The sequence below is a fragment of the Oryza sativa genome, chromosome 6, assembly GCF_034140825.1.
Source record: "Oryza sativa Japonica Group chromosome 6, ASM3414082v1".
NCBI lineage: Eukaryota > Viridiplantae > Streptophyta > Magnoliopsida > Poales > Poaceae > Oryza > Oryza sativa.
The window spans coordinates 23,185,849-23,201,603 of record NC_089040.1 but is presented as its reverse complement, the minus strand read 5'-3'; the positions used below and the strand labels follow the sequence as shown (position 1 = coordinate 23,201,603).

The 15,755-nt window shown below is 45.5% G+C and overlaps 3 protein-coding genes across 5 annotated transcripts; 1 reads left to right on the top strand and 2 right to left on the bottom strand.

Moving 5' to 3' along the window:
- Window positions 1–1,158: 1,158 nt before the first annotated feature.
- LOC136357030 (uncharacterized) lies at window positions 1,159–2,677 on the bottom strand. Its single transcript, XM_066311754.1, has 2 exons — window positions 1,868–2,677; window positions 1,159–1,170 (listed from the first exon to the last, which is right to left on the bottom strand). Exons 1-2 carry the CDS (start codon window positions 2,675–2,677, stop codon window positions 1,159–1,161), a joined length of 822 nt encoding a protein of 273 aa, XP_066167851.1.
- Window positions 2,678–8,115: 5,438 nt separating this feature from the next.
- LOC4341367 (uncharacterized) lies at window positions 8,116–15,084 on the top strand. Of its 3 annotated transcripts, none has more exons than XM_026026556.2 (4): window positions 8,116–8,271; window positions 14,132–14,190; window positions 14,346–14,565; window positions 14,715–15,084. In XM_026026556.2, exons 1-4 carry the CDS (start codon window positions 8,151–8,153, stop codon window positions 14,810–14,812), a joined length of 498 nt encoding a protein of 165 aa, XP_025882341.1. In that variant the 5' UTR covers window positions 8,116–8,150; the 3' UTR covers window positions 14,813–15,084. The 3 variants fall into 3 exon arrangements, 2 of the variants coding, with proteins under 2 accessions (XP_025882341.1, XP_015641228.1); XM_015785742.3 differs by lacking the exon at window positions 8,116–8,271 and adding an exon at window positions 13,897–13,949; XR_010742216.1 differs by lacking the exons at window positions 14,132–14,190; window positions 14,346–14,565; window positions 14,715–15,084 and adding an exon at window positions 11,712–11,996.
- On the bottom strand, window positions 8,906–12,503 carry LOC107277432 (putative receptor protein kinase ZmPK1). Its single transcript, XM_015786879.2, has one exon. The coding sequence runs from the start codon at window positions 11,324–11,326 to the stop codon at window positions 8,906–8,908; it is 2,421 nt and encodes an 806-aa protein (XP_015642365.1). The 5' UTR covers window positions 11,327–12,503.
- Window positions 15,085–15,755: the final 671 nt, after the last annotated feature.

The window sequence follows — 15,755 nt, the reverse complement described above, 5'->3', positions numbered from 1 at the left end:
TTTTGGAGTCGGCCAGGACCTCGCTGACGAAGTAGATTGGTCGCTGAACTTTCTGGACATGGCCTTCTTCCTCACGCTCGACAACCAAGACTGTGCTCACGACCTGGGAGGTGGCTGATACATACAGCAACAACGGCTCCTGCGGGTGTGGTGAAGCTAAGACCGGTGGCTTGATGAGGAGTTGTTTGAAATCTTCGAAGGCCTTCTGTGCTTCGGGTCCCCATTGGAAATTATCTGTTTTCTTCAGTAGCTTGAAAAAGGGCATCCCCCGCTCGCCAAGTCTTGAAACGAATCGGCTGAGCGCCGCCATGCATCCAGTCAGCTTCTGAACATCTTTCTGAGTGCTTGGCGGTTTCATGTTGAGGATAGCAGTAACTTTCTCCGGGTTGGCTTGGATGCCCCTATGAGACACCATAAAACCAAGCAGCTTCCCTGACGGTACTCCGAAGGTGCACTTTTCAGGATTCAATTTCATCCTGAAAGCACGGATGCTTGCAAAGGTTTCTTCTAGATCCGAGATCAAATCATCCTTTTGCTTGGTCTTGACGACTACATCATCCACATAGGCTTCAACGTTGCGGCCAATTTGTGTTGAGAAACATCTCTGAATCATACGTTGATAAGTTGCTCCTGCATTTTTTAGTCCAAACGGCATGGTGACGTAGCAGTATGCACCAAAAGGCGTGATGAATGAAGTCTTCAAGCAGTCGGATTCCTTCAGTCGGATCTGATGATACCCCGAGTAGCAGTCCAAAAAACTGAGAAGCTCACAGCCGGCGGTTGAGTCAACTACCTGGTCAATGCGAGGCAACCCAAAAGGATCTTTGGGACAAGACTTGTTGAGGTCGGTATAATCAACACACATGCGCCACTGTCCTGTCTTTTTCCGAACCAGGACCGGGTTAGCCAGCCAGTCGGGATGAAGGACTTCTTTGATGAAGCCTGCTGCTAACAGCTTGGTCAATTCCTCCTTGATCGCGTCCTTCCTATCTTGTGCAAATCGGCGGAGTCGTTGTTTAATAGGCTTGGCGTCTTCTTTGACATGTAAGGAGTGCTCAATCACCTCTCTGGGAATACCGGGCATATCCGAAGGTTTCCACGCAAAGATATCTTTATTATTTTGAAGAAAGGTGATGAGCGCGCTTTCCTATTTACAATCTAACTCGGCGCCTATTACAGCAGTTTTGGTAGGATCAGAAGGATCTAAGGGAATCTTTTTAGTCGCGGCTTCTGTTTCCCCACCTTTTGAAATCTTGGCAGCGGGCACTTCGCCTTCGCTCACCGTGGTTGCAGCCAGTCGGATTTCCTCTCGGGCAGACGCCATCTCGCGGGTTTGGGCCATGTCGCAACTCTCCTTGTCGCATGTGACGGCTTGCTTGATGTCGCTCCGTAGGGATAGGACTCCACGGGGACCAGGCATCTTCATCATCATGTACGTGTAGTGCGGGACGGCCATGAACTTGGCTAACGCCGGGCGTCCGAGTATGGCATGGTATGCTGTCTCGAAATCGGCAACTTCAAAGCTGATATTCTCCGTGCGGAAGTTTTCCCGAGTGCCGAAAGTGACCGGAAGAGTGATCTGGCCGAGTGGAGTTGCGGATAATCCTGGAATTACTCCGTGAAAAGGCGCATTGCTTGGCTTTAGCTCGGAGCGAGGAATCTGCATATCATCCAAGGTCTTGGCGAAGAGGATATTGAGTGCACTGCCGCCATCAATGAGGGTTCTGCGAAGCTTGACATTACGGACCACTGGGTCTAGTACCAGGGGGTACCGCCCCGGGTGGACCACTCGGTCAGGATGATCCGAGCGGTCAAACTTGATTGCAATCTCTGACCATCGAAGATACTGGGGCGTGTCGGGCTGAACAGCATTGATCTCCCGTTCAGTCAACTTTTGCTTCCGTTTAGACTCATAAGCCATGGGGCCGCCGAAAATATGGTTGAGCTCCTTGCGGTGGTCTTGAAATCCAGCCGGGGTGTCGCCGTCATCCTTCTTCCTGGACGTGCTTTGCTCTTCGTCGGAGTTCTTCCGAGTAGACTTGGTGTACTGCTCCGCGAACTGCTTGTAGATGAAGCACTCTTTGGCCACATGGTTGGAGTTTGGGTGATGCGGGCATTGGGAGTTCATGATCTTGTCGAAGGTGTTGACGCGCGAACGCTGTCGAGAAGAGTGAGCGGCGGTCGCAACAAGTTCCTCAGGCTTACGCTTGCGGTCCTTATGATTGTTACTTCCACCTCCTCCCGTAGCCGGCGTATTTTTCGGTTTCCAACTGGGACCCGACTGCTTCGATGCGGTGACGGCGTCTTCGGCTTTGGCGTACTCGTTGGCTTTTTCAAACATGAGCTTGACTGTTCTGGGAGGTTTGCGCCCAAATTTGCCGACCAATTCTTCGTGGCGAATCCCTTTGGTGAATGCGGCGATGATGACGTCGTCGGAGATGTCGGAGATCTTGTTACGTTGTTCAGAAAATCGTCGGATATACTCTCGAAGGGATTCTCCGGATTTCTGGATAACGTTGTAAAGATCATATTGTGTGCCAGGACGCTCGAAGGTGCCTTGGAAGTTGGCAATGAAGTGGTCGCGTAATTCGGCCCAAGATCCGATCGTACCACGGGGCAGTCCATGGAGCCAAGATCGGGCGGAATCCGCTAAAGCCACTGGTAAATAGTTCGCCATGGCCTTGTTGTCACCTCCTGCTGCGCGGATTGCGAGACTGTAGACGGTAAGCCACGATTCAGGGTTAGTGGTGCCGTCATACTTCTCTATTCCAGTCGGTTTGAAGCCGGCTGGCCAATCCACTCGACGCAGGTCGTCGGTGAAGGCTGCTACTCCATCAAGGTCGTCGTCGTGGCGGTCCGGCGAGTGATGGTAGCCTCGAGCTGCTCGGCGCTGTATGATTGTGTCGCGAAGATCGATGGGGCGGCGACGAGGTGGTGAGCGAGGCCGTTCCACTCGGCGCTCCCTATGAAAGTCGGGAGGTGAGTGAACAGACCGCTCGTCGTGACCCCTGCTCCTGCGGTTGGATCCTGCGCCGGTGATGCTGAGGCTTGGATGACGGTAGTCATGAGATCGGAAGTGGGGGACTCGGCTGCCAGTCGGCGTGTGGACGCTTTCGGAGTTAACTGGAACCGAGGCCGCAATCATGGTCTTTGTCTGGTTCAAGATGTTGACGACGTGGTCGGAACGATTGAGCTCGTTTTGGTTGAGGAGGGTGTCGAGGAGGGTGATCGCGGCAACCGCATTCTGTTGAGGGGTGCGGAAAACCGGTGTCCCTTCGACGTCTTGTTGGCCGATGAGATCACGCGCTCGGCGCCCTGCTTCCAAAGCTCGCTGACGTCGATCTTCAGCCTCCTTGGCGATCCGCTCACGGTCCTGCTGCTCACGCCGTAGCCGCTCTTGTTCTTGTGCTTGATGCTCCTCCTCCAGTCGGCGACGTTCTTCGGTCTCCCGGGCTTGGCGTTGCTCCTCCGTCTCATTATTGGCCATGAAAACGCCAAAGTAGAGAGGGGTGTAGTTGTCATCAAGGCTTCCGTCGAAGTCGTCGAAGTCGTTGTAGCGAGAACTAAATTCGTCGTACTCCACGATGTCAGTAGGACGTGAGTCGACGGTGGGAGAGCTGTTGTAGTCATCTAGTTGATCCGTCGAAACCGTGCCGAGTGGTTGGAGGATGACGCCGACTTCCCTGAAGCTAGGCGAAATCGGTGTTGAAGCCGACTTCCGCCTAGGCCTACGGGATGAAGACGCTGTCGTGGTGAAGACGGCCGCTAAATCGTCGGGGAGCTTCATCAGGACTGGTGGGTAAGCCCCATCATCTTGATCTGGTGTCGTTGGAGAAGGTACGATCTCGGCCGAGTGGTTTGAAGCCGACTCGATTGAGATGGTCTTGAAGTAGGTTTCAGCCGCGTTTGGGAATCCAAACGGGACTGAGATCCGGTTCTCTCCCGACTGGTCCGATTCCGAGTCAAGGAGAGAAATCTTGCCGAAGTTGTTGGTGACGAAGTCGAGGCTGCCGAACCGAAACGTCTGCCCGGGTGGGAAGACGAGGTCGTCGATGCCGGAGAAAGGACCCATTGCACTGATCGGCGAAAAGCTTGACGCTACCCCTACCTGGCGCGCCAACTGTCGAAACTAGATTTCGGCAATAATAAAAGGGGGTGGCTATCAAGCTGGAAAAGTGTATGGGTTTTGAGACAAAGGATTTATACAGGTTCAGGCCTTCTTATAAAAGAAGTAATACCCTACTCCTGTCCGGGGATGAATCCGCCGAGTGTATTATTGATTGTATGATTCGAGAAAAATCAACATATGCCCCTAGAGGCGCCCGGACCCCCCTTATATATGGGAAGGAGTCCGGGTTACAAAAGATAATCTATATCCCTAACGGAATATGAAAATATAGGTAAGATACAGTCGTAACCGACTAAGTTTCAGGGTGTTTCCTTGATACACAAGTTAAGAAACAAACCCAAGATACAAATAAGAAATTCTATCTACATTAGGTATCCTGTGCCCAGCTCGAATACCATCGCCGTGTAGATATGGGATACCCATGATCTCCACACCTGTAGCGTGGGCCGTTGTTTATGAGGGCGTTCTTGCGCCGCGGCCGGAGCTCCACAAGATATGCGGTGGACAGTTTCTGCTCCGGCAGCGGCAGCGGGGAAGAGACCCGGCTCGGGGACAGCGGTGAGGGTGGCTCCTCGTCCAACTGCTGCTCGTAGTCTTCCGTGACGCCGCAGTATCGCACCGGCGGCGGCGCGACCTGCTCCATGGATCGATCGTCTCTGGATCAGCACTACTAGGAAGATCGATCTGATGACGCGTGGCGACGAATGAAATATATAGACGGATACTCTGATCCAGTCCCAAACCGTCTCGGTGTCGGTGTCCGCGTCGCATCAGGTCACGCGTGCGGAACAGCGGAACGCGCGAACGACAATGCGTTTCTTCGGAAAAGACTCCGCGTAGGACGTCAAATATCGGACGCCGTGCATCATCACACCACCTACGTATGCAGCATGAAAAAGTTGAAAAATTTATGTATAGGAAAGTTCGATCTGACGAAAAAGTTGAAAAGTTGAAAGTTTGAAGAAAAAAGTTAAAATCTAAACAGGGCCTATAATACATGCAGTTGTAGTTGAAGTAGCTAGCTAGCTACTCCCTTTGTCCCAAAATGTAAATATTTTTAACTATGAATCTATATAACTGTATGTCCAGATTTATAGATAAAAATTATATGTCTAGATTTATAGATAAAAATTGTTATATTTTGGAATGGACGTAGTAGATGGCTACAGGAAGTGTCCGGCATGGTAGGATGTTCCGTCCTTGGGATGCTTCATCTCGTCGTCACAGCTGAACCAGTAGTTCCTCCGCGACGGCGAGGTGATCTCCGGCAGGTCCACCTGCGGGTCGGCGCCGGCGCCGCCGACTCGGTCGGCCTCGTCGTCCAGGGACCAGAGGCACGTCGGGATATACCGTTTCTTGTCCTTGCGCACCTCGGCGAAGAAGAGCCGCTGGTCGCACGAGCTGCCGCCGCCAATGGCCCTGGCGATGAAGTTGACGTACGTGGCCGTAGGCGGCCTTGCAGGTGAAGATGGCGCCGCTGAAGATGGCCCTGACGAGCTCGTACTTGACGCCGCCACCGCCGACGTCGACGGCGGCGTTGTAGTGCTCCAGCACCGCCTCCGCGTACATCGTGCTCTGCCGCATCCAGACTGGGTCGTCGGGTTCGAAGGTCGGATATTCCTCGTAGGGGCAGATCGGCGAAGGCGGGCTCGGCCTCGGCGTTGGAGAAGGCGGCGGCGGCGTGTGGTGGTGCTTGGACTTGTTGTGTTTCTTCTTCTTCTTCCTCCTCCTCTTTTCGCCGGGGCGGCGAAACCTGTAGCGTGGGCCGTTGTTTATGAGGGCGTTTTGTCGCCGGAGCTCCGCGCGGTATGCGGCGGACAGCTTCTGCTCCGCAGCGGCAGCGGGGAAGAGACCCGGCTGGGCGACTTGGGCGAGGGTGGCTCCTCGTCCACCTGTTGCTCGTAGTCTTCCAGAACGCCGCAGTATCGCACCGGCGGCGGCAGCGGGGAAGGCGCGTCCTTCTGCATGGATGTCGCGCCTCTCGATCGATCCGTTGCGTGCGCTTTAATTTCCTCGTGGCAACGAATGGAAGCAGCTTCTGGCCTCGCCTCGGCCCACGGTCCACCCCGCCAATATATAGACCGATCGATTATGGATCCAATTCCAAACCGGCTTGGCGTCGGAGTCCGCATTGCATTAGGTGGCCTAGCGTTGACGGACGCGTTTCTTTCCCTTCTGTCTCCCTCCTCCTTTGCCGCGCCAGGGTTTGCAGTTACAAAACGTTTTTTTTTCTGGGCGAAAGAACCGAAATTTCGGAATTTTTTCTTCCGAAATTTTTTTAATTCAAATATGAAAATTTCGATCGAAAATTTGGAGTATAAAAACTTGGGGCGCTCCGAGCACAATTTTGCAGTCAGATAATTCATGATTTTCAAAAAAAAAAATAAGTCATCTTGCAAATCAATCAGTCCATTACAATTGCATACACCAATAAATCCATTACAAGTTCATCACATAGCTTTGACAGTCCATTACAAAGGTTTCAAACATTCCAAATGTGCTTAACAATATATCACCAGTCCAAAAATTGTCTCAACAAGTCAACATAGCAAAATAACATCATCCAACAGGTAGTTTGTACAGTCCGTTACATAGTAAAATAACATAATCCAACAGATAGTTTCAACATCTTCCAAAAGTGCTCCCTCCGTCAGAAAAAAAAAAAAGCCAAATCCTGAGTTTTCGTGTCCAACGTTTGACTGTCCGTCTTATATGAAATTTTTTTATAATTAGTATTTTCATTGTTGTTAGATGATAAAACATGATTAATACTTTATGCGTGACTTGTCTTTTTTAATTTTTTTTCTTAATTTTTTCAAATAAGACGGATAGTTAAACGTTGGACACGGAAACTCAGGGTTTGTCTTTTTTTTGGATGGAGAGAGTAGTTATTCATGGACATCCATCTCCTCATTCTCAGTAAATTCGTGTTGGAGTTACTCTTTCTTTGTCTGATCTGAAACAATTAAATAAAGTATATATGTACTAGTCAGTGCACATTCCATGTGATTTGTTACAAGCAACATCATATGGTGTTTTTTTCTTCTAAAGATGAAGATAAAGATTAAGTTTTTTACGCAAAATAAAGTGGTATTAACGTTTGATTGATTGGGTTTTAATTATTAAAAACTTGAAAAATATATTAATATAATATTTTAGAGTAACTTTCATATAGAAAGTTTTCACACAAAACATACCATTTAACAGTTTGAAAAGTGTGCCACGAAAATCTTTATCTTCATCCAACTCTTGTTGGAGAAATGAACGGGACATGTAGGTTTCTAATTTGTCCATCACAGAGCTAGTGTAAAATACAAGTTTTATTTCTTATTTTCTAAAAATACAGGACCAGTGTGTGGATGTTGTCATATGCTTAATTGCTGTCACATCGAATGTTTGAACACATGCATGGAGTATTAAATATAGGAAAAAACTAATTATATAGCTTGCGTGTAAATTGCGAGATGAATCTTTTAAGACTAATTACTCCATGATCTGACAATGTGGTGCTACAGTAAACATTTGCTAATGTCGGATTAATTAGGTTTAATAAATTTGTCTCGCAGTTCAAAGGCGGAATCTGTAATTTATTTTGTTATTAGTCTATGGTTAATACTTCAAATATATGTCCGTATATCCGATGTGACACGTCAAAAACTTTTCACCCTAGCATCTAAACACAACCTAAATACACTCAGAACGCAAAGTGAGCTGGTTTTAGTGATTGAGGGAGCCTCTCTATGGCTGATTTTACAGTTAAAAGGATACGAATAGTTGAGGCAGTCGAAATGGATTTTCTTCAAAAGATTGCTCCTTATTTTGAATAGGACAAATGTTTGCATCAGAATTTAACTGGACCTGGGATCCCTATATGAGCTTCTCTTGGGCCTCGGTTGGGCCCACCGTTTCTTCCAACCAAAATGGGCCCATGTAAACCGATGTTAGCTCAAGGCCCAACTAGCCCAGCTGACGGTGTCCTCCTCCTCGCGTTGCCAGCATTTCACACCGTGCGCCGCCGATCATGGCCGCCGCCCGCCCTCCCGCCGCGCGCCGGCGACGCGCATCGCTGGGCAGCCGGAGACCCGCGCCGGCCGCGGCGCTCCTGTTGCAGCAAACTCCATCTCCGTTTCTCCACTGCAACGGTACGAGCAATAGCTGCTCTCTTTCTCCGTCTTTCTGTGTCTGCACGAGGTCGTTAGGGTTTGGGGTTAGAAAGGGGATCGTTGAGATGCGACATCCCGGCGTTCATCCTGTTAAATTCCAATCAAATTGATGCCGAAAGCCGATGCTGCGGCTCATCTGATCCAATCAAGTTGAATCACAGCTGCAGCAGCGGCTGTGCTGGTGCTGTGAATTGCCCCAACTGCGTCTCAAAATCTGCCATGGGAACGAGCAATCTAGGAGCGTAGCAGGGTTCGTAATAGTAAGGTGCGATGCAAATATCAGCACGATTCATTCTACCATAGGACACCAATGCACACTTTGTCCAGGACTCCAGGTTCTAGCTATAAGTTCGAATCATTGCAACAAAATATATGTAGCATAGTAATTGCATTACTACCCCATTATTTCTAAATTGATACATTGCACATTTCAGAAAGCATAGTACATGAAAAATCATGCATTCAGTACACAATGGGGCTTAAGCAGTTCCTCTTAATGCATCAGACCAAAAGACATTTTCTTAAGTAGATGATATTTTAGCCAATTATGAAAGACTACAAGATATATTCTGTGGATGTCAAATGGCAAAGCTCTTTACCAGAATTATAACTCCTAAATTGTAGAACTGGCTTCATCAACTGAAACAAGCACCTCCACCACACTTTCCATGGTGGGTCTTCTACCTCTGTCTTCCTCTAGGCATGAAACAGCAAGCTTCATCATTGCTCTTGCTTGCAAGTCATTGAATCGGCCATTTAATCTGGTGTCAATGAACTCAACAATCCACGATTGTCCATCCCCACCTGACTTCAAACTTTCCGCGAGTGTCCTAATTATCCTCCCGAGGACCATTTCCACCTCTTCATCCTCATTTGTTTCAAGATCCGAAACACGAGCTCCCTTGAGTAATTCTAGAAGCACTACTCCGAAGCTGTACACATCAACCTTTGCTGTTATCGGGAGACTTGAAACCCACTCAGGTGCTAAATAGCCTCTAGTTCCTTGGATCCGTGACACATTTAATTTGGATCCTCCTCTATTTAGCAGCTTCGCAAGGCCAAAATCGGCAATCTTTGGCTCCATGTTTTCATCCAGCAGTATATTTTCAGGTTTCACGTCACAGTGGATGACCCACTCCAAGCACTCATGATGAAGATATGCCAATCCCTTAGCGACTCCTAGAGCAATGTTAAATCTTTGCTTCCATCCAAGTAAGGCCTGTGAGCCCTTAGCACCAAATAATATTTTATCCAATGATCCATTCTCGACATACTCTGAAATCAACATCCTGTGTGGATCATCAGAACAGAATCCCCAAACCCTCACTAGATTCATGTGGTAGATCCTGCCAATCACACTCAGTTCATGCTTGAATTCTTCCTCGCCCTGGTTTATGTCTAACAACTTTTTCACGGCTACTGCTCTCATGTCCTTTAAGATCCCCTTGTATACAATGCCTGATGCTCCTCGTCCAATCTCATCCTGAAACTTTCTGGTGGCTATCATCAGCTCTCTGTAGGTGTACCTACGGAAATGGTTTGTTACCATTTCATAGCCAACCTCAGATATTCCTCTTGCTAGTTTGCCCTCCCTTCGCAAAATAAACCATCCGAATACAATAAATGTTACCTCTGCAAGAAATATTGCTGATAAGAAACCATAGAAGTACAAATACTTCGATTCATTTTGACCACTCTTATGCTCGTCCAAATTTTTGTTAGCATTGCAGTCAGGACCGTATTTTGGACCAAAAGGCTGTGACTGTGGGATTGAAGTCATTGAATGCTCCGACAGTTGTAATTCCTCCAACACTTCTTCCATAGGGAGCTTGAGATACATGGTGCCAGTACTACCAATGTGAGGTAAGCTTACACCACTAAGAAGAACGGACTTTGGATAGCACTTACCAATTCCTTGCCAATATACAAACCCCATACAATTGCAGTCCTTCAAGCATATGTTCTCGCAAGCTCCAAGAGAAACATAACGAAGAGGACTTAAATCAGAATCTAGGAATTGAGTGTTTGGAAGGCTAACAAACATTACCTTCTGTTGTACATCACAAGTGATATTGACTCTTGGGCTGCAGCCTTTGCTCTGATCACTTGGATCAATGAAGTCATAACCGGGAGGACACGCACAGGCAGGCACAGGTGTGTACACACATATGCCATTTATACCACACACACCACGTACATTGCAGAGCTGAGGAAATGCCATCCATGTGACTGACCATGTTCCGCTTGAATTGTTCAGACTGTATAACCTGAGATTGCCGTCATAATCTAGTGTTAATCTCCTCATAATCCCAAGACCCCAATCAGCAGCCATGAAAGTTAAATTTTCACTTTCAAGAAAATGCCCCGAGCTATTAAGAGTACCGGTCGGTATGATATTATACAACATCCTTTCCCTCCCCGAGATAGTCCGAGTCGGATTTGGCCAGTAAATAAAAGGGATATCATTCTCTTCATAAAACAGTGAAAGCTGGAATTGATCATTAAAGTGGAAACTATAGCGACCGGGAACAAGTAATCTGTTAGTAGATGTGAGCTTAATTCGAACAGTAATGTTTTGAGTGGGTAACAAGGTATCGGTAGGAGAATCAAAACTTTGCCATAAAATGGTGTCACCTTTGCCCTTCACAATGAGGTTTCCAGTATTCAAGAGCTGAGCTTGAACTTGTTCACCATTTGAAGAGCTCACGTTGTTGGTCCAAACAATCTGGCCACTATTATCTGTCAAAACCATGCTGCCATCGGATTTCAACTCCATTTTGGATCCCTGAGTGTAGACAGGGTGGAGAGGATTTGCGCTCCAGACAACTGTTTTGTCAGCCGAGTTGGTGAACCAGATAGAGAAGGTGCAGGAATTGGGGGAGATCTTGTAGAGGCCGCAGGCGAAATCGCCATTCGGCGAATAGAGCACATCGTCTTCAGATAGAGATGCGCCTGGCGAGAGGAAATCATGTGCTGATATGCACAAAAGAGGATGAATCAGGAGAAGGAGCAGAGAGGCAGAGCTTGCAACCATTTTTGCTGGAGCTGGAGAGCAGGTGTTCGTCTTTCAAGCGTTGCTGTTAACTTATTATAAGAATCCATACTGGTCAGTGGTTTCTGGATCCAGTAAAGAAAAGTGTACTTCTTTGGATAACAGGTTTTTGAAGCTTGAACTTCGTGGCAGATGCAGCCTCTGAACAACTGTGCACACATGCATTCCTTAAAAATTCAAGGGTGTAGAGATCTCTACTGTTAAAAAACAAGTGGGGTACAGTGTATTGATTAGCATACATTTAGGCTCCCCCACCAGTAGGCATTAACCTTATCCGTTGTTCATATGGCGTTGTTCAAATAAGAACCTTCAATTGCCAAAAACACCAGAAAACGCGAGAGATTCTGACATCCTTCAATTGCAATAGGAGGTTGATAGCACTGGAGTCATCACCCAGTCAGCCATTCAGCGAGCCTGTGTGCTCAGTCCAAGTCAGTGTGCAAGCTTCTTTCAAACCAGGAATAGGATTTTAGGAGTATGCAAGATTTCAAGTTGCACAGCAATGCAATGTTGCGAGTAATTCATGGTTTTATGCATACATTTCCAACCTGCTTGACATACACTGTATATGGCAAATGTGGCATGACCTGTCCTTGTCGATCAGGAACCGTTAATTTAGGCAGTAAGGTAACATCTGCAACATGGTGATGAATTCTGTGCTACTACCATGCTTCATGGCTGCACATGCACATATTGATCTCGCTTTTTCAAAGAAACTGACTTGTAAATAAACAAGATAATTTTGCTTTCTTTTTTAAGGTTTGCTCCCAATGATAGGATTCAGAGGGAGTGCAAATTTGAAGTGTTCTCAGCAGGTCACCACGCCTGGTCACTGTCAGCAATCTAACACATACTGTCAACGAAATAGCGGTGCAGCCGACAGGTCACACATCTCCAGGAAACCGAAATGTACTACTGCTATCAACCAAAAAAATAGTGGATTACAGTGTATTGAGCAATGCATTGGTTTTCAACAAGCAGTTGTGACTTGTGACTTGTGATTCGATTTTTTTTGGTCGGTACCATTTTTTAAATACAATATTGAAGTTTTTATAGGAAGAACATATTTAGTAACTTTTTTTTGTTCATAGGGATACGGTATTGTCTCAGGTATAATGCTAGCTCATCCAAATGATCCTTATAAAGATCACTCCCATGATGTGTATATATGCACAGCTTAAGATCTCTGTTTCCACATTCCACATTGCTGATGCACTCGACGAAGAAACCTTCATTTGGTGAAACCCAATTTTTGGAGGAAACGCTCCGCCATTGCTTCGGGAGACGCTGAGACACGATATCAACCCCGGCCAACCACCGGAGTAACTCACCGTGCTAAAAAAAAAGTATCTTCTGGTTGCATCTACTCCCTCCGTCCCAAAATAAGTGCAGTTTTGCACTATTCACGTTCAACGTTTTACTGCTCGTCTTATTTGAAAATTTTTTATGATTAGTATTTTTATTGCTATTAGATGATAAAACATGAATAGTACTTTATGTGTGACTAAATATTTTTAATTTTTTCACAAAATTTTCAAATAAGACGGACGGTCAAACGTTGGGCACGGATATTCACAGCTGCACTTATTTTGGGACGGAGGTAGTACACAATAATTATAATTAATTAACTTCATATTTTCTTACAAACTTTAGTGAATTAAGATATTGATATATATACTCCATCTGTCAAAAAGAAATAATCATGGGTTTATATCCATATTCAAATTTAGGATTGGGTTTTTTTTTCTGGATAGATGAAGTATATGTCACAATTCTCGTGACATGTATGTGTGCATCCCCAACATAATTTTTTTTGGGTCTGGCCATGGTTTGAAAGCACCATTTTGTAGTTCCGGGCGTCCGTCGTCAGTTTAAGATCAATGCGGTTAGAGTGGGATTAGAGCGACCATCACACCTTTGGTAGAGCTGACACTTTCATGTACCAGTTGCATGTATCTAGCACAGCCATTTCTTAAACGATACGAGTGACTGTGAAGTCGAAGCTTGCAGCATTGGAAGACGTGATGTGTGATGTGTGGCAACAATGGCATGAGTTTAGTTTTTTTTAAGAAAAAAAGGGTAAAAGCTTTGCCTCATATATATTTTGATAGAGCAAAAAGAGAAAAAATTATAAATTTTTATTTACAGGGCATCAACCGAGGCTCAGGTAAGCTTTTTTTTTTTTTTGTTTTTTAACTTCCCAAAGCGGTAAGCTCATGGCATGAGTCTAGTGGAGTTGCTGGGTGTTGGTGTGGGCCGAGTTGCTGATCTTGTTCCATAGGTTTTAATGTTTTATATAACAGCGTATTGTAAGATTTGATAACAATTTTTAAGTAAAATAAGACACTCTTCTTTAATATAACGCGTCGGGCCTTAATTAATTGCGGTGGTCTTGATGTCGAGGAAGCCGTTCAGTCCCCGGATGTCGTAGTTGCATGACACAACTGTCTCGGTTAATCGGTTGAGGATCACAAGTATCACACGATCTTGATCGATTGCATGATAGATTACTATATGACTATATATATAAGGCAATGCATGCATAGAAACTCAAGCCTCTTTTAGCTTACTCAAGCCCTTGGTCATCAAATGGCAAACAACAACGGTAGGTACATGCAGTATTTGTGTTGATTAGTTGATTATGGCTAGCTAGCTTAGTTTATTCTCTCTTGACCATCAGTTAGTATAATCCATATTGTCAGTTTTTTTTTTTTTTTTGAGAACTACTCATATCTTCAGTCAGCATTTTTATACATGGTACCAAGTAATTGCTACCCTAATTTCCAGGATATGGGGATGGTGATGATCAGCTCACCACATGCACCAAGCTGGCGTTAGACCACATTGTAAGTGACTAGCTAATTAATTAACTGCTATCATGCATGTCATCTCTAGATCTCTTGATATAGATCATCATGCATTGAATTGAATATTGTCATTTCCAATCGATTATATTTGTGTGTATGCATAATTGATCAGAGTGATATATGCTCCTGTGCAGGACATCGACCTGGAGAATGTCCAAGGCTTCGACAGCAACGCCTTCACCATGAAGCTGTTCGACGACAACGACGATTTGATCTACTTCCACGTCGTGTTTACCGGCGAGACGCCGGGACGGCGCGGCGGCGGCGGCAAGCGTTACTCCTTCGCCGAGATCGTCGGAAAAGACAAGCCGGAGGAGGTCAGAATGTGGAAAGAGATGGACGAAGAAAGTGAAAGTAAGCAAGCACACATATATACCACCAGCAGCTAATTAACTGATCAATAATTAATTAGATTCATGCAACTGAAGCGTTTTCAATATGCATCTGGGCAACTAATTAACTAGCTAAATATTAATCCTGTGTGTTTTCTTTTGCAATTACAGATTGCACCGTGGAGAACTGCATCTTCTGCACCGGGATGTGGCACCCTCTGTCGGGTGGCTTCTGTGGATACAAGAGGAAGAAGAAGAACCGGAGATAGGCTCTTCTGCAATTATCAGCCACTGAAGCTGCATGTCTCGTCGTCTCATCTTTCTTCTAACTTTGTTTTCTAGAAATAAATTGGGTACCAATTAAGTTTAGTTGTTATCGATGAGTTGTCGCTTTGATAGATCGCGACGTAGCTGGCTGCCGTGCTTGCTTGCATTGCTTAGTATACATATGTGCCCAAATTAATTTATATGTAATTTCTGTTGCTTGCTTGAAGAATTAATTACTTCATCAGTGCGTTTAATTAATTTCATGCGTGTGCTACATTAATTTCTGTTGAGCTTTTCTCCATTTCATTATGCTTGCGAATGTGAATATGTGATCGGTTAAGTAGTTTTGGCAGCTGTCATAGACTTATAGTACTCTCAATTCCATTATATTTGGAGTAATACATATGGTATATATTAATTAACGTACCCTTGAACCTTGATTTCTACTTCCCATTGAGCAAGCTACATGAAACATTTACCTCTTAATTTTTCCCTTTTTTCACGGAAATCTTGACCTCTTAATTAATCAAGTGATCACAAAATATATTTATAGATCCATGATACTGTTAAAGTGAACCGGTAACTTTCGATATAATTCAAAACTGAAATCGTTAAGTTTCGATGCTTTAGAACCAAATTTTGTATGCGTTTTTTTTTCTACAAACCTCATTCATCTATCCTCCGGATTTTGGATTTTAATGTGGACAAACTATCTCCATGACTCAATCCCATCATGCATTCAACCTGCATTTTATTACTCCCTCCAGCATACATTTCATGTTTGGTTCACGTACTGTAAGTTTAATTGATGTTCTAACTACCACCAACTACCTCAGAGAGAAGATGTTTGGTTACTTGTACATAGTAACTCACAGTTTGCCAGCCATTGCGTCAACAAAGTGAGACTACCAAAAATTGCCAGAGAAGTGTTTTGTGCAATTTTTG